The sequence below is a fragment of the Strix aluco genome, chromosome 5, assembly GCF_031877795.1.
Source record: "Strix aluco isolate bStrAlu1 chromosome 5, bStrAlu1.hap1, whole genome shotgun sequence".
NCBI lineage: Eukaryota > Metazoa > Chordata > Aves > Strigiformes > Strigidae > Strix > Strix aluco.
In genome coordinates, this window is record NC_133935.1 from 6,579,534 (window position 1) to 6,607,113 (window position 27,580).

At 44.6% G+C, this 27,580-nt stretch overlaps 1 protein-coding gene across 1 annotated transcript; it reads right to left on the minus strand.

The window, feature by feature from the left end:
* Positions 1-452: 452 nt before the first annotated feature.
* On the minus strand, positions 453-8,546 carry KCNA1 (potassium voltage-gated channel subfamily A member 1). The gene has a single exon (XM_074825706.1). It carries the CDS (start codon positions 8,519-8,521, stop codon positions 7,046-7,048), a length of 1,476 nt encoding a protein of 491 aa, XP_074681807.1. The 5' UTR covers positions 8,522-8,546; the 3' UTR covers positions 453-7,045.
* Between the last annotated feature and the right edge of the window lie 19,034 nt (positions 8,547-27,580).

The following is a 27,580-nucleotide window of genomic DNA, read 5'->3' on the forward strand; positions in this document are numbered from 1 at the left end:
CAAAACCTGATTTCAAGTCAGCACTTATATGTTAATACTAGAGGCAGTGGTTCGGATTCAGGAACGTAGCCATAACATGCTAATTGATACCCACAAGCCTTTGGAGAACACAATCAGTAGGCTTACTCTTATTTCCACTGGTTTTGGTGGAACAGAGTGCCGTCTCAGCAGTGAAGGCAGAAGAGTTTGGCCCCAGAACATTACTCGCTCAAGGCTAGATCCAAAGCCTATGGAAGCTAAACCCTTGGATTAATTGTACTGTAAAGCTTGAGTTGACATTTACAAGCCTCTCAAAGCCCACAGTCACATTTCCCACTCACTACATTGCCATTTATTATACCATTCAATAAGAAAACCATCAATGAAGCAACCATTCATTTCAGATAGAACTGGCCGGTAGTGACAGCAGAGAAACCAGACTCCAGAAAATAACCAGACAGAATAATCCTGGGTAAGATCCTTAAAAATTATCTTTAATTGATGCCAAGTATGAACAGATGAACAAGTACAGAAGCAGGTAAAATTGCATAGATGAAAACTATGCATTTCAAATAGTTCAAGAACTCATAACATTAGATGTTCTAAAAATGGTAAAAGTCAAACGATTTCACTACTGGAAGTAAAATGAGCTGTAATGTGACAATGAAGTACATACTTGACCCAAAGTGTAAGCGATTTGTAAATGGTGGAAATAAGTACAGCTGTGTCAGCTTAAATGGTTTGTTGCCCTGATGGTGCACTTTCATATGGAGACTATTCAGTTTATATATTTCACATTGGTAATATCTGATCTTCAAAATCAGAGGTATGTCTGAGAGGTCGTATACAGTTCTAGTGACAGCTGTTATTTATTCATTTCAAACTGACATACTGCAAAAACAATGGTTTACATGTAAAGGAAAGGAAAAAAAGATTTCATCTTAGCAGGTTATAGGTAAGGGTTTGCTGAATTTAGTCATAAAAATATCATTTTTACTTTTGTACAAAAGTAAAATATACATTTGATCCCAATTACATTATAGAAATGTCACTGAAACAATAACATGGATCAAAGACTGATGCACCTAAAGGAACTGAATGCAACGTCTTCATTTTATTATAGAAACTAGAAATGGAAGATGATTTTTTTTTTTTATAACTTGTAGTGACATTTGCTAGAGCCTGTGAACAGGTGAAATATACAGAATTACATAGATATTAACAGATACTTTGAGACAAATTTCAGTTAAGACCTCAGTTTCATTTTATTTCCTTTGAAAATATCAAAGCATGCTATGCCTTGACAGCATAAATTGTTGACCTCACCGGTGGCAAGTTCACCTGTTCTGAGTGAAACAGTAGAACACCCTGAAGTTTCATTTTTGCAGATACGAATACTGACACCTTTAAGAATACTTGATAAGCATTTCAGGAAAAATAAATTCTCTACACCTGATTAAGTAAAGCCAGAACAACAGAAAACAGAAAAAGAAACTCAGCCTGAAATACGTCCAACCAAAATTGAAATGTAGGTCCCTGGTTAAAGCATCTCAGAAAAGGAGCCTGTTTCAGACTTGCGATAGGCAGGTCTGGAACAAACTTGCCGTGTTGTCCAATTGCAAGGACAGCTTTCCAATTCCATCCAGCTCTGTGGCTAGGGAGGGTAAAGCACACTTTGGAGCTGGTTCTGCATTCCTGCGAGTCTGACATTACGGTGACGATCAGTGGCATCAGGCTGCTGAAAACCTACAGGATCAGACCGTTCCTGGAAAAGCTGCAGTACTTCCCTCTTCACATTAGGGGAAATTAATTAATCCAGAATGGCACCCCTCTAAAAACAGTTATCCAGCTAATATTTGGAAAGGAATATATTCTCTCCATATGTTACATATGTATGCAGAAGATCTTATTCTAAAATACAACTTCCCACCTTTTTCTAACAAAATACAGATGTTCCTGTCCTAGTGCTCATTTTATTTCAGTTGATACATGTGCATGTAAGAAACTGCACTGTCCAAGTGTGAACTATGGAAAAGAGAAACTTGCCCTCAGTTCCTCGCATTTAAAAATAAGCAGGTTTTTATGTTACACTTGGGCTTAGGCTCTCTCATATGAGAAACAAACTTTCTGTACTTCTGACTAATGGAAACAATTGTCCCTTAGTAAAAAATTTGTCAGTAAAAGTTGCCACTGCTCCAATTGTTGATTGGGGCCAGTTCAGCCTCTAATAAATGATACACAGCTGATTTGCTAAGAAGGGTCTGATCCCTGAAATCTCTAGTTGGGCAAAATCTGATGAAAACAAGGACTTTTGCTGAATTTTGTCCTGTCTCAAGTGCTTCATACTGTCTTTCAAGTGCTTGTCCACGTGATCAACAGTACATCAGGTTAAGCACGTGCACAGTTAGAGACTTTGTAAGTGGAAATTAATTTCCTTAGGCCATGATCATTGCCTACTTCCCAGAAGGCAGCAAGATTGATTCTCCTCACACCTGCAAATGTGTAAACCAGGAACAAGGGAAGGAAATCACTAGAATTGTTGCCAGGATCAACATGTTAGCCCTCAGTAAGCCAGGCTGTGAATTTCCAGCACTCACATTCTGAGTTTCGTAGCACATGGCCACACTCTGCCCAGCCACCCCCTGCAAAGTAGTGTCAGTTCCATTACATTTAATGATTACTAAAGGCTTATCCATCTGAATGAACTTGTGAGGCAGATGAGGTAAACTGCATTAAGCCCCATTGTGTTCAGAATTAAAGCAGCCTTAATTCAATTCAGCTTACTTTCCTTCCAAAAAAAATGGCTCCAAATCAGATTAAGGTTGCTTTTATACTGCAACAGAATGTCCATGCTGGGCTTCAATGCAGTTTAACAAATCTACTTTAAATGCACACCTTTCATTAATTCAGATTAGCTTTCCTGATTTCCCCAGTGGAGATTAGGCTTAAGAGGCTCCATGCAGGGAATCTGCATGGGTTTTGCTAGGATGCTGTGAACTCACACCCTGGCTTACTGCACGCTAACTTCCTCGTGAAGACAAGTAAATCCAGTTCATCGCCTCTGCTGGAGTTGCCACACAGAGGATTGGAGCTCTTGGCAGTCTGGCGGCAACCTCTCAGTTCTGTGAAGGAAGGGAGTACAGAGCCTTCCATTTTCACTCTCCCCCTTGCTCCTCTGCCTGCTCACTAGTGCTCTATAGCTAAGTATGGTAGGACCAGATGGGGAATTTTGGCAGCGATACCAGCCTATGGGATTCCTGCCCACTGCCTCTCCACTTCATTCCTGCCTCTGCACTGCAGTGCACTGCTGCCTTGCTCACACCAGGTAAGTTCCCTCATCCCCTTCACTGAGTGGATGAAGAAAAAGCTGTATGGGGACAACTAAGAAGGACAGAGAGGCATAGAGCAGTGGCTGGTAAAGGAGACTTGGGTAGTGACTCCTTATGCTGGAATAGCTGCCTTTCTTCATCAAACTGCAGCCCAACTAAGACCGCCATATCTACTGGTTTCTCTGTCCAGCATAACATGGGCATCACTTCTGAGAGGTCCCTACCAAATGAGTGAAGGTCTCTTGACTTTCAGAGATGCACTAAGTTGGCCATCAGCTCATCTCCAGTCCTCTTTCACTGACATAAACAACCTCATAGAGCTCATGTGTGGCAAAAAGAAACATATGCCAAGACGGGGAGAAAAAAAAATAAAAAGGAAAGGAAGAAAGAAAGAAAGGGATGCTTACTGGTAAGAACAGGCAGTTTGTTAAGTGCACCTTCAGGCCCACAAAGACATTTCAGCACTCCTGTGTAAAGGGAGTAAGAGCTTTCTTTTTTGTGGTTGCTATTTTTTTGTGTCAAACTTGTCGAAAACACATGCCTATGCTACATGAGGTTAATTCCTGTACTCCATATGTATTGAGATCCTTTGCAGTGAGCTATAAATGGACAAAACAATATTCAGGCTCCCCAAACCACCCCAAGTCCTAATGATCCATCCCAGTCTCCTGACAAAGAATCGCTGCATGCAGCACTTTTCTCTTTACGCATGCAGAATGATTATCATTCTGCTCATTAAACTAAGGTGTGCATACCCAACTGTGGCAGAAGTTACCGAAGTGAGGCCTCATCTCCCAGATGCTACTTTCTGATCGTCAGTCCCACAGCACTGAATTGATTATTGCTGTTTAGTTTAGTCAGTTGGTTGTTTTATAAGCTGAGTGCAGCATTCAAGTCTATTTTGACATGAGAAGTCACATCCTCGGATTCAAGAGTTTGGGAAGATCAGGACCACCAGAATTTAATGGGGAGAGAGGTGTATGATGGGCAGGGGCATGAGCAGGGGACAGGAAGGAAGCTTTACGATATCTACCTAGAGGATGTAATGCCCTGTTTTATCTGATGCTTTGCATTTCTTCCAGGAGTTAGAGCTCCCTCAGTTCTGGATCGCTTTCTCATCGTTAAGATTCACAGAAGCCACACAGTGAGAAATAAAGTCAAGTCTTTCTAGAAACCTGGCAGGTCAGGCTTGTGCGTAACTGCAGAGTTAGGGTTGTTTTTTAACTCTAAGTGCCTTGATTTTATATATACGTGTGTCTGCATAGGTGTGTGATACACATATGTGCAGACACAAATATATATATTTATACACATATATACACATATCTGAAAGATAGAGGAAGGAAGGATCTGTACAATGTGGAAGGAGAAGTGTTCAACAGCAGTTGGCCACATGCTAAGTGCAGAATGAAGATCCTCAACTTTCTCCATTTAAAAAATAAAGATTAGTGCCTACATTAGTTCACATCAAAGGTTATTATCTTCCAGGGCCTAGCAGTCAAGGCTGGCATATTGCAGAAGATACCTTCTCCTAGTGTTGTTTCCCTCACCAGATGATGGTGGAAGTAGTGTAAGGTTAGGGGCCAGAAAGAAAAATATGGCTCAAAGGATCTGTGATAGGATTTAAGATCTGACAGACTGTCAAAAGGGGATGGGGGAGGCAGGGGTGGGAGGGCACTGGAAATCCTCTCTCCCCTACTTGCTGGGGAATCCAAGGGAAAGAAAAGCACAGCCCTGCAGCCTAGTTGCCTGACAGGGCGATGCCACAGTTCATACTGGTCCCTAGTTCCTCCTGCGTCCTGCTGTGCTGGAACAGGCTGCCAAAAAGCCATCTCAGAGGGAAAGGATGGGCAGATACAATGATGGCAGCGATGCCTCTATAAACAACCTAGGGAAACTCGAAGTCTTGCATAAACACAACCATGAGATATTTTGCAGAAGCAAATGCTGAGCCCTGCAGCATCGGACTGGCTGGGGAAGGAAGGTATCCCATGGGCGCTGGTGGTCTCTGCCCGCCTCTTCTGCGTCCCTCTCACTCACACTTGCCCTTTCTTTCTTTCTTTTTCTTTCTTTCTCTACCTGCTTCTGTGCTGTGCCCGGAGGCAGCACAGAACTCTCCTGACAGTGTGTTGGTGCCTTGCCCTTTCCTTCGCTGTCTCTGATCAGCTCAGTTCCTGGAGGCACTTTCAGCAATTTAGGGGATGTAAGATAAAGGCACTGCGCAACTATCTAAATCAATCTGTTGAGTCTCTTCAGTGAGTTTTAGGGGAATCAACTAATGACTGCAAAAGAAACCAGCTGCTGCAATTTGGATGCATATAATAGATAAGTTTCATTTACATTCTGAGAATGCACCAAAAAGCATGCATCTGCACCTTTCAACTATAAAGGATATTAGGTTTTAGGTGTTGCTATATATAACTCGACTTCTTAATTTTCCATATAGCTTTCCCTTTAAGGGATGGGATATGTTCCTTTCCGACAACACCTGGACAAAAGCCAACGCATTTCCCTGAGCAATGCAGGAAAACAACCAGGTTTCTCTAATCAGTTCGTTCAGGCCCTTGGTCTATCAAGCACTTTTTTTAATTTTGTTTTTATTGTTATTATTATTATCATCGTTATTATTATTATTATTGAATTCATGCATTAATTAATTCAAGTTACACCTTAATCAAATAGGCCATAATGCTGAATATTTGAACATGCTTTGATCTCCAAAAGTTATTGTTCCCATTTGACTAACATACGCACTTAAATACAGTACTTTAAATTACTAGTCAACGATTTAATAAATTAAGGAGTGCACTTCTGGTGAATGCAAATCAAAAAGAAAAAGAAAAGAAAAGAAAAAAGAGAGATAAAGGACCTATTTTTAGAAGATTCAGTTCAAACGAAAGCTTATCCGCTATTGTCTGAGGTAACGTTTCAGGCATGCGATTATAAAATAAATAGTATCAAATTCAAACATGCTTATATTAAACTCCATTGTGCTATCTTGCAACAGAGGGGCTTAAAGTTTTGTATCCAGTTCTGGACAGGGAAAAGGAAAAGTGTGTTTAAATCATCTGCACGTAAGAGAACTTAGCAGCATTGCAGATGTTTTGTCTTCAGTTTTGTTTGTTATTTTCCTTTTACAATAGTTCTTCTATGGACAGCAAAAGAGACCAGGCTTAAGTATGTTTTTAATAAGGTGCTGTGTGGATCTGTAGATTGGAAGTATGTAATCTTTCACATAGGGGGCGGAAGGAAAATTGGCGCTCCTTCATAAAAACCACGGCAAATGCTTGCTGCAGGTTTTTGCTAATCTTATTTTTTTTAATTATTATTATCTGATGCACTTTCTTGCAACTGTGCAGTTTTGCAGAATATTTTTACTGGAATCCATGCATATGCTTTATAGCTCTAAAAACTGTCTTGCTTAGTTTTAAGTTAACTTCATCCAAAAAAAAAAAGGGAGATGGGAGAGGAAAAGTTTAGGTCTAGCGTCATACAGCTTAAAACTAAACTAGTTCAAATGGTTATCATTTACCAGGTGGAAAATGCCTGTTAAAAATAAACAAAATCTTATCTTTCATGGATCCTGGAAGCTTCTTTATCGCTGAGCAAAAATTCGCAATGCAACAATGCATTTACGAGGTAAATAAAGCATTCAAAGACTATCAGTAAAGCATCTACAAAGTGTGACTGTGTCACTAAAGTCTTCAAGCTGTGAGTGGGGATTTTGGTTTTTTTGTTTACACATCAGTCAGCAGCTTGCTTTTATTAACGCAGTTTTGGTTGGCTACAGTGCAGTTGCCAGTTCTGAGATTAGCCTCTCTAAAATTGTCTATGCTATTATTCATATCCTCTTCGATTTCCATGTACTCAGATTTGCTGATTGTGGAGGAGCTGCGGCGACTGAGATCACTGTCAGATGCTAAATTAGGGGAGCTAACGTGAAGTAACTGAGCCTGTTCTTCCCCTTCTGTTTCTCGGTGGTAGAAGTAGTTGAAGTTGGACACGATGACAGGTACAGGCAGGGCAATTGTCAGCACACCAGCGATGGCACACAAGGAGCCTACGATTTTGCCTCCAATTGTCACAGGGTACATGTCACCATAGCCCACAGTGGTCATGGATACCACCGCCCACCAGAAAGCATCAGGGATACTTGTGAAATGAGACTCAGGTTCTTCAGCCTCAGCAAAATATACCGCACTAGAGAACAAGATCACCCCAATGAAGAGGAAGAAGATTAGTAAACCTAGCTCTCTCATACTTGCTTTGAGGGTCTGTCCCAAAATCTGGAGGCCCTTAGAGTGCCGGGAGAGTTTGAAGATTCGAAAGACTCTTACCAGTCTGATGACTCTCAGGATGGCCAAGGAGGTGGCCTGCTCTCCTTTCTGAGTCCCCTCCCGCTCGGCCATCTCGGTGCCCAGGGTGATGAAGTAAGGGATGATGGCCACAATGTCAATGAAGTTCATGATATTCTTGAAGAATTCAGTCTTGCTGGGGCAAGCAAAGAAGCGCACCACCAGCTCAAAGGAGAACCAGATGATGCACAGGGTCTCCACAACAAAGAAGGGATCTGTGAAGATGTTGGATTTGTAGACCTGGGTGGTGTTGTCAGTGCGATGCACTGTGTACTCCTTGTCCTCCTTCAGCTCGGGTAATGTCTCTAGGCAGAAGATCACGATGGAGATGAGGATCACCATGACAGAGACTATTGCAATGACCCTTGCAGGCCCAGAGCTCTCTGGGTATTCAAAGAGGAGCCATACTTGGCGCTGGTACTCCCCCTCCGGCAAGGGTCTCTCCTCATCTTTGATGAATCCTTCATCTTCCCGGAACTTCTCCATGGCCTCCTCACCCAGCTCATAAAATTTGATCTCCTCAGAGAACATGTCCAAGGGCACATTGACCGGCCGGCGAAGCCGCCCCCCAGACTGATAGTAGTAGAGGATGGCATCAAAGCTGGGCCGATTCCGGTCAAAGAAGTACTCATTGCGCAAGGGGTCAAAGTACCGCATGCGCTTCTTGGGGTTCCCCAGCAGAGTGTTGGGGAACTGGGCTAAGGTCTTCAGCTGCGTCTCAAAGCGTAGTCCAGCAATGTTTATCACTACACGCTCACAGCACTCATGGTCATCATGGGCAGCGGGCTGGTAGCTATCCTGGGGGTGGCCAGGTAGCGCAGAAGTCTCATCCATGTTCTCTCCAGCCATCACTGTCATGGTGGCACACGGGAAGGGGGACCCAGGGGCAGGGGAGGAGAAGCGAGGGAGAGGGACTTGAGAGGGGGGAGGAGGATGGAGGAGAGCAGAGAGCCCCAGGGCAGTTCAGGGGAGGGGGAGGAGGGGGAGCGGGGTGGGGGGGGGAGGCTCAGAGTCTGCAGGGAAGGATGATGAGTCGGGAGGGAGAGCTTGAGGAAGGGGTGGGCGAGAAGCCTAAAGGATGGAAATATCCAACAGGGGAAGGGAGAGGTGGGACGAAGGGAGAGGCATCAGGGATGATGGGGGGGGGGGGGGGGGGGCGTGAAGAAAGAGGGAAGAAGTACCTTTAGGGGGGGAAGAGGGCAGGTAAGGTGAGGGGTCCTGTCCCCCAAGCCGGGAGGCTGAACGTCTTATGGAGTGCACCCCCAGGCTGGGGTCCCCTCCCCAGCCGTCTCCTTTTGCCTTTAACTCGATCGGTCCACTTTTCTCGCCGACTCGACCATCGCCGCGGCTGCTGTCACGAAGTTACCACACACACACACACACACACACACACACACAAATAAATAAATAAATAGATAAATAAATAAATAAATCACGGGGCGGCTGGGAGGCGAGTCCTTGCAATGCCAACTCAGCAAATTTCCATCGCCTTTCCCCTCCCTCCTCCCCCCCCCCCCCCCCCCCCCCACTGCCCCGGTCCTCTCGTGCGCTGGGGAGGGAGGGATGGAGACACTCTGCTTTTGAAGGCATAAAGCTCACTTGCAGGATGGAGGCTGCCAGGGAGGAGAGAAACATAATAAACCAGCCCCCAAGCCCCACAACACACACACGCTCAGGCGCAATGGATTGGCTTTCACACCAGCAAGAACATCCCGCTCTGCCCACTACGGCAGCACATGCGGAGCCCTGCGCGTTCCCACACATCCCCGGACACGCACCGGGGCCTCCACGGCAAGGAAGGGCCCGATGTGGACCCTGCAGTGCCCTGAGAGCATCGGGAGGGCTTCCCAGGCAACTTCAGCGGGGTCAGCCCCTGCGATAAGGGGTCCTGACCGCCACGCTCCCCACTGCACAGATGGTGGAGACTTAGCTGAGCACCGACAACTTCATCACACCAATTGGGGGGGGGGGGGGGGGGGGGGCAAAGCATCTCCTCTCTTGCTTTGCAGCAGCTAAAGACAACTGAGAGAGAGAAAGACGAGGGGAGGGATCTCGACATCCCAGACACAAACTGTCCAAAATAGAGTACAACAGCACGGGGGGAGAGAAGGGGCTTTTCCTTACCTGCTCCGAGTGAGATGCGCTGGTTAGGAGTAGGAGCCAGTGCCGGAATGCGTCAAGTCGCCTTGCAGCAGCATCCAAAAAAACCAAACCAAAACAAAACCGCAGCGGCAAACTCAACCCTCCTCCTCCTCCTCCTCCTCCTCCTCCTCCTCCTCCTCCTCCTCCTCCTCTTCTTGCGCCCCTCTTAATAATACAGCGATCGCTTTACAGGGCTGCCTGCGAGACACTGAAATATTCATACACTGTCTTAGGCTGCACCAAGGGCGAGTGGGTTTAATTAGTTTCTGCCGAGAACCGCAGTGGGGGGTGGGGGGTGGGGGGGAAAGAGTGCAAAGTACCTTTTTCAAAAGGCTTGAGTTAGTAAATAAAATCAAGGGGTCCTAGATAGCTGCTGGCTCTCCTGTTCTCTTAAGATAGCTGGTAAAGGAGCCGGGCGCTGGGCAGCGGCGGCTGGGGAAATGGGAGAGCGCCGCAGTCCTGCAGCCGCATCCCCGGGGTCGGTCTTGGCTCGTCCCGGCGGCAGCAGCAGCAGGAGGAGGAGGAGGAGGAGGAGGAGGAGGAGAAGGAGGAGGAGGAGGAGGAGGAGGAGGCAGGAGCTGGACGCGTGTGGCAGGAGCCAGAGGGCTGCTGAATGCATAAGAGCAAGGAGCAAACTCGAGCCATTTCTCGACGCTGCGGTATCAGCAGAAACCTGAGAGCTGTTTGGTGCAGCTCGGGGGGAGCGGGAGGGCGGGGGACGGGCCCGGAGGGAGGAGGGGAAAGGAGGGGATGGGAGGAGGGGGGGGGGGGAGGCTAGTTGCCCCCCGGGCCGGCCGCCCTCACCGCCGCGCCCCCGACGCAATGCAGGCGGCGGTCCCGAGCCCCCCCCGCCTCCCCTCCGGGTCCAGGCGCCCCCCCCCGGTCCCGGCCCCGGCTTCCCCCTCCCGCGGCCGGGACACCGCGGTGGGCAGCGGGGCTGGCGGGCGGCTCCCCCGGGGAAAAGGAGGTGCACAAGCGGCCCGGGCAGGTGCGCGGAGCGGCTGCCCCCGCCGCGCAGAGGGGCAGCGGGTCGTCGGTTTTCGCCCCGCCCGACCCCCCCTCCTCCTCGTCCCGCTGCCCGGCTGGGCGCCGGCCCACCGCCGCACCCGCACCCCCCACCCTGTCCCCCCGCCGTGTTCCCCCCCGCCCCACGCCCGGAGCGCGGTGCTGCAGCCGCGGAGGATGCGCCTGCGGGGCACCGGGTGCTAGGCCGGCCCGGAACGGCACTGCCCGGGGTCCCGGAGCCGCCGGGGCGAGGGGGCTGGGGGCTGGATCCCGAGCGGTGTGGCCGGAGTTGGGAGGGAAGAGTTAATCGGCAGGCAGCGTCTTACAGGGAAATTGCCCTTTCATGCTGCTTTATCCCACTGAATTCATTTAATTGATGAATCACATAACTTCGAGATGGAGAAGACCCATTATGTCATCAGCTTCCCTCCCCTGCCAGTGCAGGATTGTTCCCTACAGTATATCATCATGTACATTATATAAAAGCCCGCTGCTCACTTTGTCAAAGCGGGAGAGGTGATCAAATACAACCTGGGCCTGTGTAATTTGAAGCACTCCAGAGCTAAGTAACACCAAGTCCATGTTTAACAGACCTGGTCTCATTAGCTTTCCACTGCATAATACATTATCTTCACTTAAGATCACCACCTTGGCAGTCCAAAAATACTTAATCACCTGACCTCACGGACAGTTTCTGTCTCTTCTTCCCTTCCCCTTATTTACCCGCAGGTTTTGTTGTTTTGGGTGGGGGGTTTTGATGGTGGTGTGGTTTGGGGTTTTTTGCTAGAGTACAAACCATTCTGAAATCCTCCCGCCTTAGCTGTGGTGTAATCACAGCTACTTTGCATTCTGTATTCACCAGCCCTGGTGGAAACAAAAGTGCAAGGAAAAAGAAACAGATTTCCTGTCTAGCCTGGTATAGGCTTTTTTTTTTTTTTTTTCCCAGTGAGCGTCACATATGCTGAAAGTTTTGTGAGAAACTTCTGGTGAAGTTCTGAGCAAGAGAAAAGTCTCTGCCACTCCTGGGCAAAGCAGTCAAAACACTAAATAAAGAGTCTTCTCCTAGTGAAAATCACAATCACTCATCTTCTGCCTGACAGTTTTGCAGCTCAGCATCAGCACCCAGCCTTGGACCCAGCAGCCCCAGACCCTGTACAAGCTAAACCCCTCCAAAAAAGAAAGGCAGTCCTGCTGCCTGAACAAACCAGGCTGTTTTTCAGCCCTTCAAGAAACTCAGCTACAGCCTTTGACTCAACATCCTCTTATGGCAGTGAATTCCACGCCTGGATGACATGCTGCACAGAGCTGACTGCAAAGCATTCGGAGAGCTCTGCATTCAGTGCGCTTGGAACTGCTTTGCAGAAATAGCTCTGTGAGCTAGCACTCGCCCGCCTCTGGTGCAGTATTATATCCCCCTGTACTAGTTCAAAGACAAATACGTATGCTCAGGAGTGTGATGAAAACGCAGATCTGACAATCAGAGGCCTGAGTTCAAGGTGCTGTTCTGCCCTTGGTTTCCTGCATGATTGCAGGCAAGTCTATACATTCTGCTTTTATATCTGAAAAACGGGACTAAAAGTGCTTCCTTTGCCTGTCACAACTGCTTAGGCTGTTTGTTCCTGAGGGCTGTCTTAGCACAGCAGAACCTAAATCCTCATTGGAAGCTGTGAGTACACCAGTAGCAGGAAAAAAAAAAAAAAAAAATGTAATAGCACTCTCTGTTTTTACAGGGTAGAAAAAGGACAAACTGGGATATTGCTACCCCTATCCTCATTTTGAATAGCTCTGAACTCTGCGATTTCTCATTCCAATCTAGCTAATGTTACTGACAAGCACTCACGCTGGAAGGTAAGTATCTTTCCAAGAAAAGTGGACTATTACCCTTAGGGTCACTGAAAATCTTGTTAAGGTATGTAGACTAATGAGCAGTAAAACTAGGGCTTGCAAAGAGGTCATATGTTACACATTACAGCACTAAGTAGCTTGAATTAGATGTTGAGGAATGGAAGGAGACTCTAACTTACTGCCAAATTTGAAGTCAGGCTGCTGCTATTTCATGCTTTCTGTATTACAGAAAACGACTACCAAGAGTCAAATTGAGAAGTTCTGTTCAGAACAGAAGTTTTCATAGGGAAACTATAAGTTCCAAACAAGAAAGCCCAGCTTTGTGTGAGGGTAGGTCTGGTGGTACAATGCAAATGGCGTTATCCCTCTCCAATTTGCTATGAGAAACACTTCCACTGGAGCTCCCCCATGGAAAGTGCATCCAGCCTGGCGTGGTCGTGCGGCTGAGCAGAAGCAGATGGGGAAGCAGCAGGAGTTCTGAGTTGCACAGGTTGAGGAGCTTTCCTGCCATCTTTGATGGCTGCTGATGTAACTTTTCATAGACTCCTTGTGTCACAGGTGGATCAAAAAGCAGAACTGTTTCTGCAAGTTCAAAGTCTTACCTTTGAAAGCTGCAGGACCTGTGTTTCAGTCTGGCAAACAAAAGATTTCCCCTGGCGAGAAGGAACAGATTTTTTTTTTTTTTTTTTTCAGAGAGAATTGAGTTGTTGTTTAAAACTTAATGTATTGTAACGATTAAAGAAAAATTGTATTGAATGACTGTGAATCTGAGGCTGGATTAAAAAATAACCATTGGTTTTACACAGTGGAATAGTCTTTAAACGCTGTCACCAGGGAACCTGAAAACTGCTGATTGAAGTCAACGGACGCAGAAGCAGAGAGGAGTTCCCAGAATGACATCATTCATGTAGGTGTCATGAGTGACACTCTCAGCTGCTAAGTTTCCTCAACATGAAGAAACAGTTCACGCAATAGAAACCATTGCAAAATCCAAAGTGGCAAGTGATGTCCTGGTTGTTGGAACCTTATGGATCTTCATAGGCATTGTAGCCTCAATTCATCCAAGCCTGGAAAACAACCTAGTAACATTATAGAGCCATTTAGAGCTGCATAAATCCACAAATGAGTTGTGCAGGTGTCACCACGAACATCATTTAGTGGCCCTGGAGACAGGATGCTATACGTGAAGTGAGATATTTTGGCCTAAATTTGCCTTGCAGAGCCACATCAGTCATAATGGTTTATGACATGGAAAGAGTCATGAGATAGAACCAAAGGTGAGCTTCTGGTATGGACAGTTGGATTTTATTCCTTGGGGGGAACAAAGGATCTCTAAAAAGGTTTTTGTCTTTTAATACTGATTTATGAGCCTTGTTACTATCCTGCAGTATTATTAGGCATTGTTATGACTGGGATAATCAAATCTCATGCTTCAAAGCATCTTGATAGCTGATGGGAGATGACAATGACTTTTGTTCCCTCTTGTCATATCATTTCATTGTTTCTCCTGCCCTTTTTTAAAGCCTTAAATATGGGCCCTCTATGATCAAAAGAGGCAATGAGTAGATCCAGTCCTGTTGCTACACAGAGGGAAGATGAGAGCTTGGGTGTGCATCCCTGTGAAGAAGGAAGCAGAAACTGCCCTCACTCACATGACAGTTTTGCTTCTAGGACCAGCCTGGAGAGAAAAGATGCTGCCGCCTTGCTGCAGCCCACATCAAGGGATTGGATATGGGCAAAGTTGGTACTGGGAGGATGGCTGGGCAGGGGAGAACAGAAAATGTGCTGTATTAGGAAAGGGTTGAGCCTGCTTTGTCCTTCTCCAAAGCAGCTGTATAATCAGATGAAATGGAAGCGCAAAGTGCTAATCCACACCACAGTGCCCAAGCTACGCTACAGAAAATACCAAACTCTTGTGGGCATATGCCCGTAGGAGGAGCTCACTTCTACATGAAGTGTACTTAAAAATGCTTAGCAACAATATTTTAATGGTTTTAATATCACTTCCTCCTTTTTTGACCTCCTTTCCTGCTCCTAGATTTTCTTTCTGAGTTTTGTCCAACTGGCTGCTTACTGTTGAGAGACCCCCCTGCTCAAGCAGTCTGGTCTGGCCTGTGAAAGTAAGAGAGTGTATTTTATTGAAACCTATGCACCAAGTCTTTGAAAATAATTTCTGTTTCCCATTTTTCACACTGGGAACAGCACTTGGAGAAGAAGTCCTGAATGACTTAGCAGCAGCTTCTTTCTGTGATTACCTGAGCGTACTCAGCTATTTCACACACATGACTTCTTTCTTAACAGTACCCACTAATGGCTTCCCATGGTTGTATTACTTAGTATGAGACCTTATACAAGTACTGGAGCAAGAACTTTGTTCACGAATGCTGCTGGCAGCGGGGTATAGAGACCAGAGAGTGAACTTTCCCCATGTCACTAGGGGTGAGCATCCCATGAAGCGCTGCTATCTGAGAAGGGGAACGCCCGAGGACAGAACAACGCCAGAGCAAGTATGTTCCTGTAAAACCAAGAAGCAGTTCTGGCAGTGGGTCCTTGTAATACACAACCAAGAAGTCAACTATGGGAACACTGAAGTTTCTCCTGTGTGAGATCATTTGCAGGACAACTCCAGTTTATAGGAAAGATGCTTCAACAAAGCTGACAGATACCTGAAGGAAGCTCCCCTCGTATAACATTTCTACTTGAACTGCCCAGGAAAGAGTCAGAAAGTGGTGGTCCTTACAGCACAAGTCTTGTTATGAAACCCCAAGCTTGAGGCTGAAGACAGAGTGGTGATGAACACAAGCATCATCATTTAGTTGAGTTTTCTGAGAAAAGAAAGTGTGGCTTAGGAGAACAAAGCATTTCAGGGTACTCACAGTGCTCAAATAACCTACCAGTCTTATCACAGCAATAATTACAGCTATCCCACTGAATCAGAGCCAAATTTAGTCCTAGCTGGGCTGCAAGGTCACCTGCAATAGCACTCCAGGAACACTCATTAACAGCAACATTAGACTGAAGTAATGGGACTTACACTTCACAGCAATGATTTACAGTTGAGGCTATTTTGACAGTGGACAGATACAGGCTCTTGGTAACTTGACGTGAAATATGGCACATTATCACTTGGTCTTATTGGACCAAGGACACTCAAAAAGTCCATCCATTGCTAAGCAAGCCATGTGGTAAGCATGGTACACCCCCCTCAATATCTTCAGTCTGAGAGAGGAGAGGGAGAAATCCCCATGTGTCCCATTTAGCCTTCCGAAAAAGTGTCACCTTATAGTTTATGGAGAATGACGCCTATCTCAAAAGCTGACTACAAACCTGACATTCAAGCTACCACAACATGAAACTCTGTTGGCACTCTCAGTGTTACTGAGGGAAAACTCTGTAAAGGAGATGTCAAGAGACCTACAGAGAAAGGAGCAGTGAATAAATCAGTGGCAGTGGAAAAAGAAAAACAACAGTCACCTGGATAAAATGAGAATCTACACTGATGCCGAACCAGTGTATACAGGATTGGAGAGAAGGCACCAGTCTTCAGCAGTAATAGAAGTCAGACTCAACTTGATGTATCAAATTCAAAAGTATTCAGTTTCTTATGAGTTAGGACAGGTTCTTGAACTGGATTCGTGATCACCTTTATCACACCTGACAGAGCATGAATGCCAGGAACACGATCATGATTACAGTGTTCCCAGCAGAAACTTAAACGTGCAGTAGAGGGACTCCTAGGCACCAAGCAGTGGCTGATGACACTTTCTACTGTAACTGAAAGTGTTGGAGAAGAGGGAGTCCCCAGACATGATTCCAGACTGTGACTTGTCCCAAGGAGGTGCTGAGAACACCATATTAGCCCGAATGCAGGTAAGCTGAAGCTTGCAGAGAACGGTGACCTGAATGTCTGTGAACTTTTGAGCACTTCCAATTATACCTCAAAAACCTTAGAGCCACTAAGGAAATGTCCAGAGCAAAAGCGGTGAAGGATTTCTAGGGGTTCATAGAGAAGATAAACTACTAGATTCTTCTTGTGTATCCTCCCGCCTCTCAGGACACAAGAATCATCTAAGCAGTTAACACACAGACATCCTTTGGCAGCAGTCAGAGGCCCATGTGATGGGGTAAAGGCAATCCAATGCAGGGAACCAATCCCAAATTGCTATAAACCCCTGGAACAGATAGAGCCACAGAAAGCTTGGAGCCACACTGCTGCAAAGTCAGCACCTTGAGCACTTACTGGTGTAGTCCTGACACAACGGGGATGGAGTCAGATAAACAAGGAGCCGCTGCCCCTGCGTAGGGGGGTAGGACAATCTCGTTGTGTCACTTTGGGGCACAGTGTAAAGATGCAGTGTGAGCTGCAGCAAAAAGAAAGCGTGCTGAGGAAGTGCTGAGTGCTCCTGGAAGCTGTCTGGGTGGGGTGATAAAGGCATTAAAACACTTTGTACACAGAGTGTGTATACTGGAAGGAAGAAGGACCACAGGCATCGCCTGTCTTGTTACTAGGCAAAGGATTGAGTGTCATTTGTGTGTGTGTGGGTGCACGTGCAAGATGGGATTTTATTGAAAGCAGGACAAGCAGTAATCCCTGCAAATATAAGAGCTGACATCAGGAAATGAATAACTTCATACCTAGGGATAGAGGGTGGTTTATTTGAGCCAGGCTACTTCCATTGACCAGGCACCAATGTGCATTGCAGAGCATGTATGACCCAACGCGACATGTATGCAGGCTACAGTGATCACTCATGATCTTTCTGCCACTCCAAGATGCCTTTGCAAATGGTCATTTTTAAGGGCAGGAGATGGACAGTCTGCTTTCTGAGAGTGACTCTGGAGGAAGCTCTGGCAAGAACTGATCAGGCGTCAAGCAGCACCTTTCCACAGCATGACATGCCTAACACCCTCTGCTCTGACATGACTTGTAGCACGCTGCAACGGAATTTATGCGATTCAGCACTTAACAGGGCAGATTTGAGCACCAGATGTCTTGCCGTGGGTATCAAAAATGAAAAAGAGCGAGAGCAAACAAAGTTGGCAGCATAAACAGCAGAGGGACTGATAGCAAAAACAAGACAGTCGGGAAGAGATCCTTACCTGCCAAAGCTGGGCCACGGCAATGCTTTTCCCTAAGACTAGATGGGAAGCAAGGAATGCATCGACTGAAGAAAGAGGTGTGGAGGGAGGTGGGTTGCAGTCCAGCAGCCAGGCTTTAGAAGCAGTTACACTAAACAAGCCACTCACAAAAAAAAAAAAAAAAAAAGGAAGAAAAGAGACAGAGAGACAGTGGCTGCTGTCCAGAGCACAACAGGTATGAAGATGGGCAGGAAATAGCAGCACAGGTAATGGCCAGAGGAAAGCAGCTGTAATCAGTCAGGGATCATAGGTAGTAGCTACAGTGACAAGACAGCAGTAAAGGAGAGCTGAAGATAGCTGCAGAGCTGGGAGAAACGATTTGACACAACCTGAGCAAAGACCGAGCAAGTGGGGGACCTCACAGAAGCCATCAGCACCAAGCTTCTTGTGCTGCATAGCAGCATGAACAGGAAGTGGGGGATAATTTGAAAGGTCTGAGGGAAACCAAAAGTCCCACAGTAAGGGGCTCCATCCCTCTGGAGGGACTCAGGATTTGCAGCCTCAGCTCAAAGTCTACAAAAAGCTTGAAAGAACCACACAAGGGCAGAAAATGCTGAGCAGATAGTTCAAGTGCCTGTGTCTGTGGCACAGGATTGGAAATGCTCCCTGCTACTGTTGTCCTTTCATGATGAAACCTTCCAGTGCAGGTTACTTTGCATGCAGGAGAGGCAAAAATGTCTATCAGGGTGTGTTTCAGACTTATACTTACCTTATAGCCTCAGTTTAGAGTTACAGTTGTATGTCCTCTTTCAGGGATATGATGGTTTCTTTTTGAAGTGCTTGCTGACCTGCCTGGCCAGAATGGTTGTATACTGGAGAGACAGCTGAAGTGAAGCAGAAGCAATTATTTATACAAAAAGAAGGAACTTCAACAACAAAAATACTGGCAGCTACTGTGTATTAAAGTGGAAGACCCAGATGCTTTGAAGCCTTGTCCTCAGGTGATTGTAAGCACTTCAAAATAATTCTAAGTCTTACCCAAAATTAAGGCAGCTAGGCACCCCCCAGAGACCATCAGTCCATCAATGTCCAATCTTTTCTGTGCCTTGGGCACTGCTATTCTTCTAGCTTCTCAATCTTGCTTTTTTGTGTCTTGTCCTACTTATGTCTGGGCCAGGGTCTATTTTGGACTCTAGAGGTTTGTGACCTATTCCTTTTCCGGAGGACTGGAGCCTCCCCTCTTCTGTTCTGTCTATGGCACAAGGGAGTGGTCCGCTTTCTGTTGGGTGTATTTCTTAAGTGCTTTGTTAGATCCTAGCACTTGAGTTCTGAGCACCTCTTTTTATGATTTATTTTCCCTTAAAGTCTCAAAATCAAGTCTCCTGATGTTTAAAATGCCACTGAGAGCTTAGTGAGCGTATTGCAGTAGAGCCATTACACTTCAGACACTTCTTTCCCTCCCTACATAGCAACTTGCTGATTTATTTACAAATTGCTTGCCTTTTGAATTTCTAAAGCTTTTGCCCCATCGTGTCCCACATTTCAAATCCTTGTGCATTATGTAGTAAAACAGAAAGGACATTCATCTGCATTACCTCCTGTCTGCATCCCATTGCGTTAACACATAAGTTAGTATTCAACACTGTACAGAAGTATTTTCTGACTTTAATAGTGTCTAAGGATTGATCCCAAGATAATGATGCCATTGTACTAAGCAGCAGAGGAACACATTGCTAATGCAAGACATGCCAGGAAGAGCCTTTCAACAAGGTACAGATAGCAGTAAGTATGGCAAGATGTATGTTGTAGGGCAAACATAACAGCATAGCGCAAAATGTCTTGCCAGCAGCTACTTTAAAATGTTCTGCTAATAATAGTGTATTATAGAAGGCAAAGGCACGCACTAGGATTCTCCAAATCTGAGTCAGAATATCGAACTCTGTTCTTCCTCAATCTTACTGAATATCTTCTTCTTCCTACACTCCAAGAGGTGCTTTGGAACAGGTAATCTGCTGGCCAATGCCAGTTCTCCAATACGGGACTGCAGCAACTGGGTAAACAACTCGGCCACTGTGATGTAGGGCAGGAGCCAGTAAACCCACTCGTAGACAGATGCTAGGTGTCTGCCTGAAACCTGAAGGTGACCCAGTAATTGAACTCTCTGGCATGCTTTTTGGGGAGGCACAATCCTTGTTCCATGCTCAACCCACTCGCTACCTTTATTTGGATTCAGAGCCTGTCATCCAGTCGTAATCTTTGATCTCCCTTATCCTCATTGATACAGCTTTAAAACATAAACTTTATGCTTGTCCCTGTCTTTGTAAGCCAACACCTTGCCTACCGAGCCTTCCATGAACTGCGTGAAATGAGAGGTACCCAACCTAGCTGCCAGAACAGATAACACCCACCACCCAGCCCTCCTGTGTCTTGGCATATTTTATACATGGCAAATCCATCTTTTTCAACTGTGAATGAACATGGATTTTTTTTTTACCCATTTTTTTATAACTTTACAGAATTCACAAACCTTCACTTAGATATCTATGGACAGATCTCAGATTTCTGAATGAAAATTTTACCTAGGCCTGTATTAGGTCACCGTGCGTAGTTCTGTGAGGCCGCTTTCCTACAGCAGCGAAGGAGTAGAAAAGTAATTATGACATTTTGTTTGATTAATAAAAAAAAATTGAAATGTAATCATTAAGATGTGACATTGGATGGTATCTTTATCTGTAACCCTAGGTGTATGTTTGGGTATCTTTTATGGTGGGGAAAAAAGCAGAAACTGAAAATAGCAACTAAACATGGTGAATGGTATAGAAAGAAAAGGAAATGTGTAAAAATGAAGTATTTCAACATAAAACAAATCGTCCTTTAATTGGTCACTGAAATGTATTAAATTTATCACAAATTGTGATTAGTTTTAAATTATCGACAGCAGTAAATTTTTTAGAGTTAACTTTATTTAGAAAAGATCACCCTTCTAACACACAGGCACTTGTGACTACGCATATCTCATTGGGTTGCTACCAGCTGGAAAATCAGCGCGTGGAGCAGAACTTTGACATTTCTACTGGAAAATCAGAGGGAAAAATCAACTGAAGGAGATGAACGAGAATCGTCATTAAAGAGGAAGTAACACATGGCAATAGGGAACAGAAATCAAATTTGCTTGTGCAAAGATACACTTTGCCAACTAGCCCACAAGGACAAAGGACTTTACTTATTTAGCCAGCAAGATGAAGAATCTGTGAATTATAACTTGGAGCATTAAATTAATCAGAGTGTTGTTATATGTTATTACAGTAGTGGTTGGAGGCCCCACTCAGATGTGGAATCCTACTTTGCCAAAACGCTGCACGAGCAGACCAGGTTGCTCTTTTACACTAGCCAGGGGAACAACAAAGACATCCAGTGACATTAACACCAAGTAAATACGAAACAATCAAAGGAACTATTTCTTCGCATAATATGAAAGTCACCACTGTATTGAGGATAAGCACAAGTCATATGTTCCTCTTAAGTCCTACTTAATCCCTGCTTTGAGGATTTAAAGGGCATTCAAGTGATTCATAAGCCCTGCGCATGTTCTTTGCGCAAGAATGATTTTTACCCACCGTAGAGTCAGCTGAGCCATGGAAAATTCTGCAGTGGGTCACATCAGGGGAATAATGCTGCTGTGTTCAAGAAGGTCTGGCTGACCGTTGCAGCTGTAGCTTTAACACCTAACATACTGATAATCAAAACTCATGGCTTATGGTGTGCACTGATTCCCCAGAGGGTTCTGGAAGTAATGTATGTCTCTTACCGGCATCATTACATATCTGGCTGGGAAAATAAGTCAAGGAGGACCATTTACCAAAGCATCAGGCACCAGCCAGGAATAAAGGCAGGAGGTCTCTTCTGACAGTTCATTGATCTGATCCAGCATGGCAAACTTTCTGTTTTCCACCAAAAAAAAAAGGATAGAAAAATGTCTGTTTCTTTGCAGAGAATATGGTTAATTGGGAAATGGGCCAAAATCAGTAAGACAGTGCTTAAATGTTGCTGCTTTTGAAGGTCACAGCCAAACTGCGAAAGATGGCTTCACATACCTTTTGCATACTCTATGTGAATTTATTTTGCTTGGGTTTCTGGTATATGCATCATTATGGTAATCTGTTATTGTTCCTCTTACATATTTTTTTTGCAGGCCCTTTGGCAGTGATTCTTGCCTCCCTCACAGCTCAGTTTTGCAGCATGCAGCAGAAAGGAGATTATTCTGATCTATAATTCTGTCAAATGACACTCCTTAAGATATTGTATAAGCTTATAAAGGTGAATTTATGCTTCTGTCTTTTACTTCTCTTTGTGTCTGAGCCACTTTGATGCATAAGAATGTTTCAATAAAAGGAAATAAACATGCACCCCCACCACTTGTTTGGGCCATGAGCTCTCAGAGTTTCTTTATAGGGGAACTGATCTTTCATTTCTCCTTTCTTAAAAGGGAAAAGAAAATACCTAAGGAATGTACATCTGACTTGAAAATTGCATCCTGATTTTGGTAACAGCTTAACAGGCAGGGGAAGAGAAATTCAAACACATTAAGAGATGCAGAGAAGAATTGGTAATGAAAAAGTATCAGAGACAAACTCCAGACAGAGCAATCTTTTTTTCATCCACAGAATAAATCCAAAAGTGGGTGGATGAGTGCAAACTCATAGAGTCACTACTCTTCTGTTAAAGACACAGTGTGATCCTTGAGAATATGAAGGAATGACAATGTATCTGACAGCATAAAGTGCTAGATGCCAAAACCTAGATAAAGTTCTAGATGCTTTATGTTAGTGCTGTAACCCTGGTTCCCATTTCTGACCTTCAACAGTAGTGTTACCTTGGTCCAGACACTTTCCCTTTCCGTCTTTCATCTTGCCTTTTCTATGTAGACTGCAATCTCTCTGGCGGAAGAGCTTACTACACGTCCATGCCATATCTAACTTGAGTGACCCTGGTCCTGTGCCAGTAGAAAAATATGAAAATCTTCAGCTTGACGCTCAGCAACACAGCTGGAAAGCTGGAGAGGGACTAATAGCACCGTTTGTTCCTAATGGAGCATGACCTCTGCCTCTGTACAGCTTTGATCATTGAAAAAAATAAATCTTTCCTAGATCCTTTTGTACTACTTTCCCTACTGTATTGTTCTTTTTTGTTACTGGGTAGTTCCACAGTTGCAACAGAAATCCCACCACTATACAACATCTACATCCCGCCAGTAGAGGTGTTCTTAATGCAATTATAAACCAGAGGTATCTCCTGTGCCATGAGGCATATTGCATTTATTCTGGTTATTTATCAAGAAACAGTGATCCAAAGCTCGCCGGTCCCACTGCAGCCCTCCTTTCCTTCAATACCTATGATAAGTCCTCTCCCATAATTTCATCCTCCAACTTGCAACCATGCACAGCCATGCTGGAACACCTTTCACTTTGCAGCAGATGGCAATGCAGTACCGCCCGCTGCCAAGATCAGCCGGTTCATTTTTCCATCATCTGCATCTTACTATGAAGCAGCAGAAAAAGAGGAAAAAAAAAACCCACTTGGCAGATGATCTGTGGCAGGTATCTCCTATTGTGGGTCTCTCAGCAATCTGAGCACACCAGTTCAAATAACTAAGAAATAAGCAAATGAAGAAGTCTAGAGACAGCATGCAGCTGACCCTTATTGACATACTTGACATAATCCTAAAGAGAAACTACAGATTTTGTTAATATCCCAATCCCTGATTCTTAAACAACTCTTATTTTCCCAAGCTCTTGACAGGGGAGGGGGAGAGCATGGGTCCTCAACATGGTATTTGAATGGAATATTTTCTTGAAGATCTCCAACTAGATTTGTGACACTGTACATCTCATATCTGCTCTCTTCCGCCACTCTTATTGCATCATGTCTTAGCATTAACCTGGCTTTTGCTCGATGACTGCACATGATGTCATAGAATTAAAAACTCTAGTTTTTAACAAGTCTAAACAAACTCTTAATTGTAGCAAAAACAAAAGCAACCTTCAAAAGGGGAATCAGATGTCACAGCAAGGAGTACACAAGGCATCTATGGATGAAACAGAACTCTAAAGAGGATGAGAACTACTTTTATTAGTTCCTCGTTTACCTGTGGAAAGCAAATAATAGTGTAGAGATTTGCAATGGGAAAAATTAGGGGTCATTTACCAGATGAGTCCCTCCATGAGTCAAGGACACAAGTCAACTCTACTCAACATGCTCTTTGACTCTGCTTCAGATCTACATCGCTTCATCCTTACCAGCATCCCAGAAAAGTGATGTCTCTGTCGCTTAGATGTTTCACCATTTTTTCAGTTTCTTGAGGAGCAGCTGTAGCACCCCATCAGCCTTTCGAGTTGCTGAGGCAGAGCTGGGCTGGCACATGCATTCCTTTCACACAGACGCCAGTGAAATTCCTCCCCTGGATCCTTGTCTTGGCTCTGATTTTATGTCTGGTCAACAAGGGAGATATCATGGTATTTCTGGAACAGGTCTCATTTAGATACCTCTTGATGAATCTTCTGAAAATGGCATCTAGGGTATTCTGGTATTGTCAGAGTGTCATCTGTACCAGTGGTGATGCCATTTCCAACATTTCTGATAGAACATGGTATTAATCTGACTGACCTGCCAATGGCAAAGCTGAGAAAGATTGATTGTGGTGGCACTGCCATTTTCATACTGATACAACATTTCTTAAACTTTTTCTCATCCTTCACATCCCTAAGATTCTCTAGCTTGAGGATGTGATGGGACAGATGAAACAGAGAATTGATTACAAAGCTGGGGATATTTATGTCTTTATGGTTATCAAAAACCAAAGAAAAATAACAAGTACTTGAGGTAAATGCCTTCCCAGAACAGCTGTGAAGCTAGAAATCTGAATTCTCTATATGGTGTGGAGGTGAAAAATAAATCCTGAGAACAAATTATATTTTCCTGCATGCTTATTATTCAGAGTTATTTCAAAGAAAAGTATCAACTAGAATTTTATTTCTCATTCCCTCTATGTGTTTTTAATCACTTAAATGAAGGAAAATCAAGAGATTTCAACTAGTTCAGGCCCACATTGTGCTCAGTTTAGTACAAACTCATATTTTCTGAAGACAGGAATTTCCAATTTCCTTTTTTGGAGGTAAACAACATTTCCCATGGCCCACTGAATGTCTTCAAAATAACAGACCAAAGCTTCAAAAATGCAAGCACACCCTTCCTTGCCCTGTGAAACTCTGAATCTGTCTTAGAAATGGGTACTCTAGGTTCCCTTAATAATAAATGGAGATGGACACTTCTAGATGATGATTCCAATTCCAAGACCTGAAGAATTTCACAGAGGTCCTTGTTCTTGATCTTCTACCTTGGGTCCCTTAGACCCAAGGGCTTCGGCAGAAGAAGAGAGCTGAAGAACCTGACTCAAGTTCCTAGTGCAGTGCAGAGCCACAGCCTCTGGTGGGTTTGCTCCTCATTGAGAATGCTAGCAGGGGAAAAAAGGGTCAGGTAGTTAGGATATAGGTCTCAAGGAGGAGCCTCCAGCAGCAAGCAAGTTAGCAGAGCTAAGAGACAGAGAGCAACGTAAGGACGTACCATATGTTGCACTAACCTGGAGTTCTCTCGGTGCTGGTTTTATTCTATAGTGAGATTTTCTAATGTGTATTTTGGCTGAGTGGGAACCACCCAAGTCCCACAGTGCTCCAGCCATGCTCACTTGCTAGCCGTTCCTGGAGGAGAGCGTGTCTGTTCCCTTTGGCATTGTCTTGGCAAAAGCAGCTCTTCACTGGCAACATTAAACCAATTTTCAACCTGTGGAATGGATCCCCCTACGACTACATTAAAGCAATTTGGGGATTTTGGCAATCCCCTTTATAATTTTAAGGTAAAGGTTTACATTGATATTTTCAAAGCTTGATGACTCTCTTTGAAGGTGCTGCAGATTTCAGCTTCCCTTTTTTAAAAATGCAATTGAACCAGGAAATCTGTTACACAAAACAGTACATTTGAACTTATTTAGGATCATCATTTTACAAGGAGTTCGACAAACTTCGAAGTAAACAGCATTTCTGCTACCATGTACAATAAATGCAATGCTATATTGTAAATCAAATCAGGCAAAAGATGGCATCATTTCAGCATCCAAAATAACTATTTAAGCATCCAAAAAAACAAACAGAAAAAATGGGAAATGCAAACGTCATAGTTAAATGTCAATTTCATCTTCTTGTGTCAGGAACTTTAATTTTTATTACTGGTCAGCAATATGCTACCCTGGTGCATACTTGTGAAACAGCCATAAGAAATTTTTGGTTTAACTTGAAAACAAAAGAAGACCATGCAAACTATTTCAGCTAAGTCCAAGAGATCATTTTATATTTCCAAATACGCAGCAAATTCAAGTACCTTCCTTGAAAAAGCACTTTTCCCAACACACTGGGATTCATATAGGCTCTGCAGAATTTTCCCTGAGCTGTGCTAGAGTTTTGATTCATGTAAATCAGGGTTGTGCCTGTGCAAGTCTGTGCAAATTTAGGATATTGTCACCTTCAGCTGGTCATCCTGTCCTCTGCCAGAATACTACCTCTGTAACAGGAATAGCATGCAGAAGTGTAAACCTAGAAGAAAGTCACCTACCTTAGCAGTTTAAGTTGTTGGAGTACAAACCAGAGAAGTTAAGGAGAGTATTTTCGTATGCTGCTTCTACTATGGGTGAAGCAACAACAGAAAGTCGGGGTGGACAGTTGGAGGCATATTTCAAAGTACTTCAATTAGACTCTCCAAAGCTTTCAGAATTCAAAAACATTTTATTTTCCTGAGCTGCAAGAAACTGCGGGACACAGAAGACTCTGCATGGGTGAACACAAGCACTGGCCATCTGGATATAGATAAAAGGACAGTGACAGTTACAGGATACCAGGCTTCAGTCACGGTGTCTTAGACAAAACTCCATGAGAACAAGGAAGTATGGACAGAAATCTGATGACTAATTCTAAAGATTTATCAATTCAATGCATCAAAGTTTGACACAGTCCAGATACTTCGGACTCTTGGAGACAGGTATTTTCCTATATATTTAGTGGTTTTCAGACACTGAACTTCTGTCTTTAACAAGCTATTTTTCCTCCGGTGCTCTGAGTTCCCATTCCAATGTAGTGGGTTGACCCTGGCTGGATGTCAGGTGCACACCAAAGTGGCTCTATCACTCCCCTCCTCAGCTGGACAGGGGAGAGAAAAATATGACAAAAGGCTCGTGGGTCGAGATAAGGGCACGGAGATCATTCAGCGATTACCATCACAGGTAAAGCAGACTCGGCTTGGGGAAATTAATTTAATTTATTACTAATCAAATCAGAGTAGGATAATGGGAATTAAAACCAAATCTTAAAAACACCTTCCCCCCACCTGTCCCTTTCCCGGGCTTAACTTTACTCCTCATTTTCTATACCCTTTCCCCCCAAGCGGCGCAGGGGAATGGGGAATGGGGGTTGCAGTCAGTTCATCACCCGTTGTCTCTGCTGCCTCTTCCTCCTCAGGGGCAGGACTCCTCACACTCTTTCCCTGCTCCAGCATAGGGTCTCTACCACAGGAGACAGTTCTCCATGAACTCCTCCATGAGTCTTCTTCTTCATGAACTGCTCCAGCGTGGGTCCCCCATGGGGTCACAAGTCCTTCCAGTAAACCTGCTCCAGGGAGGGCTCCTCTCTCCATGGGGCCACAGGTCCTTACAGGACCTCCATGGGTGCAGGGCACAGCTGCCTCACCATGGGCTTCACCACAGGCTGTGGGGGAATCTCTACTCTGGCACCTGGAGCACCTCCT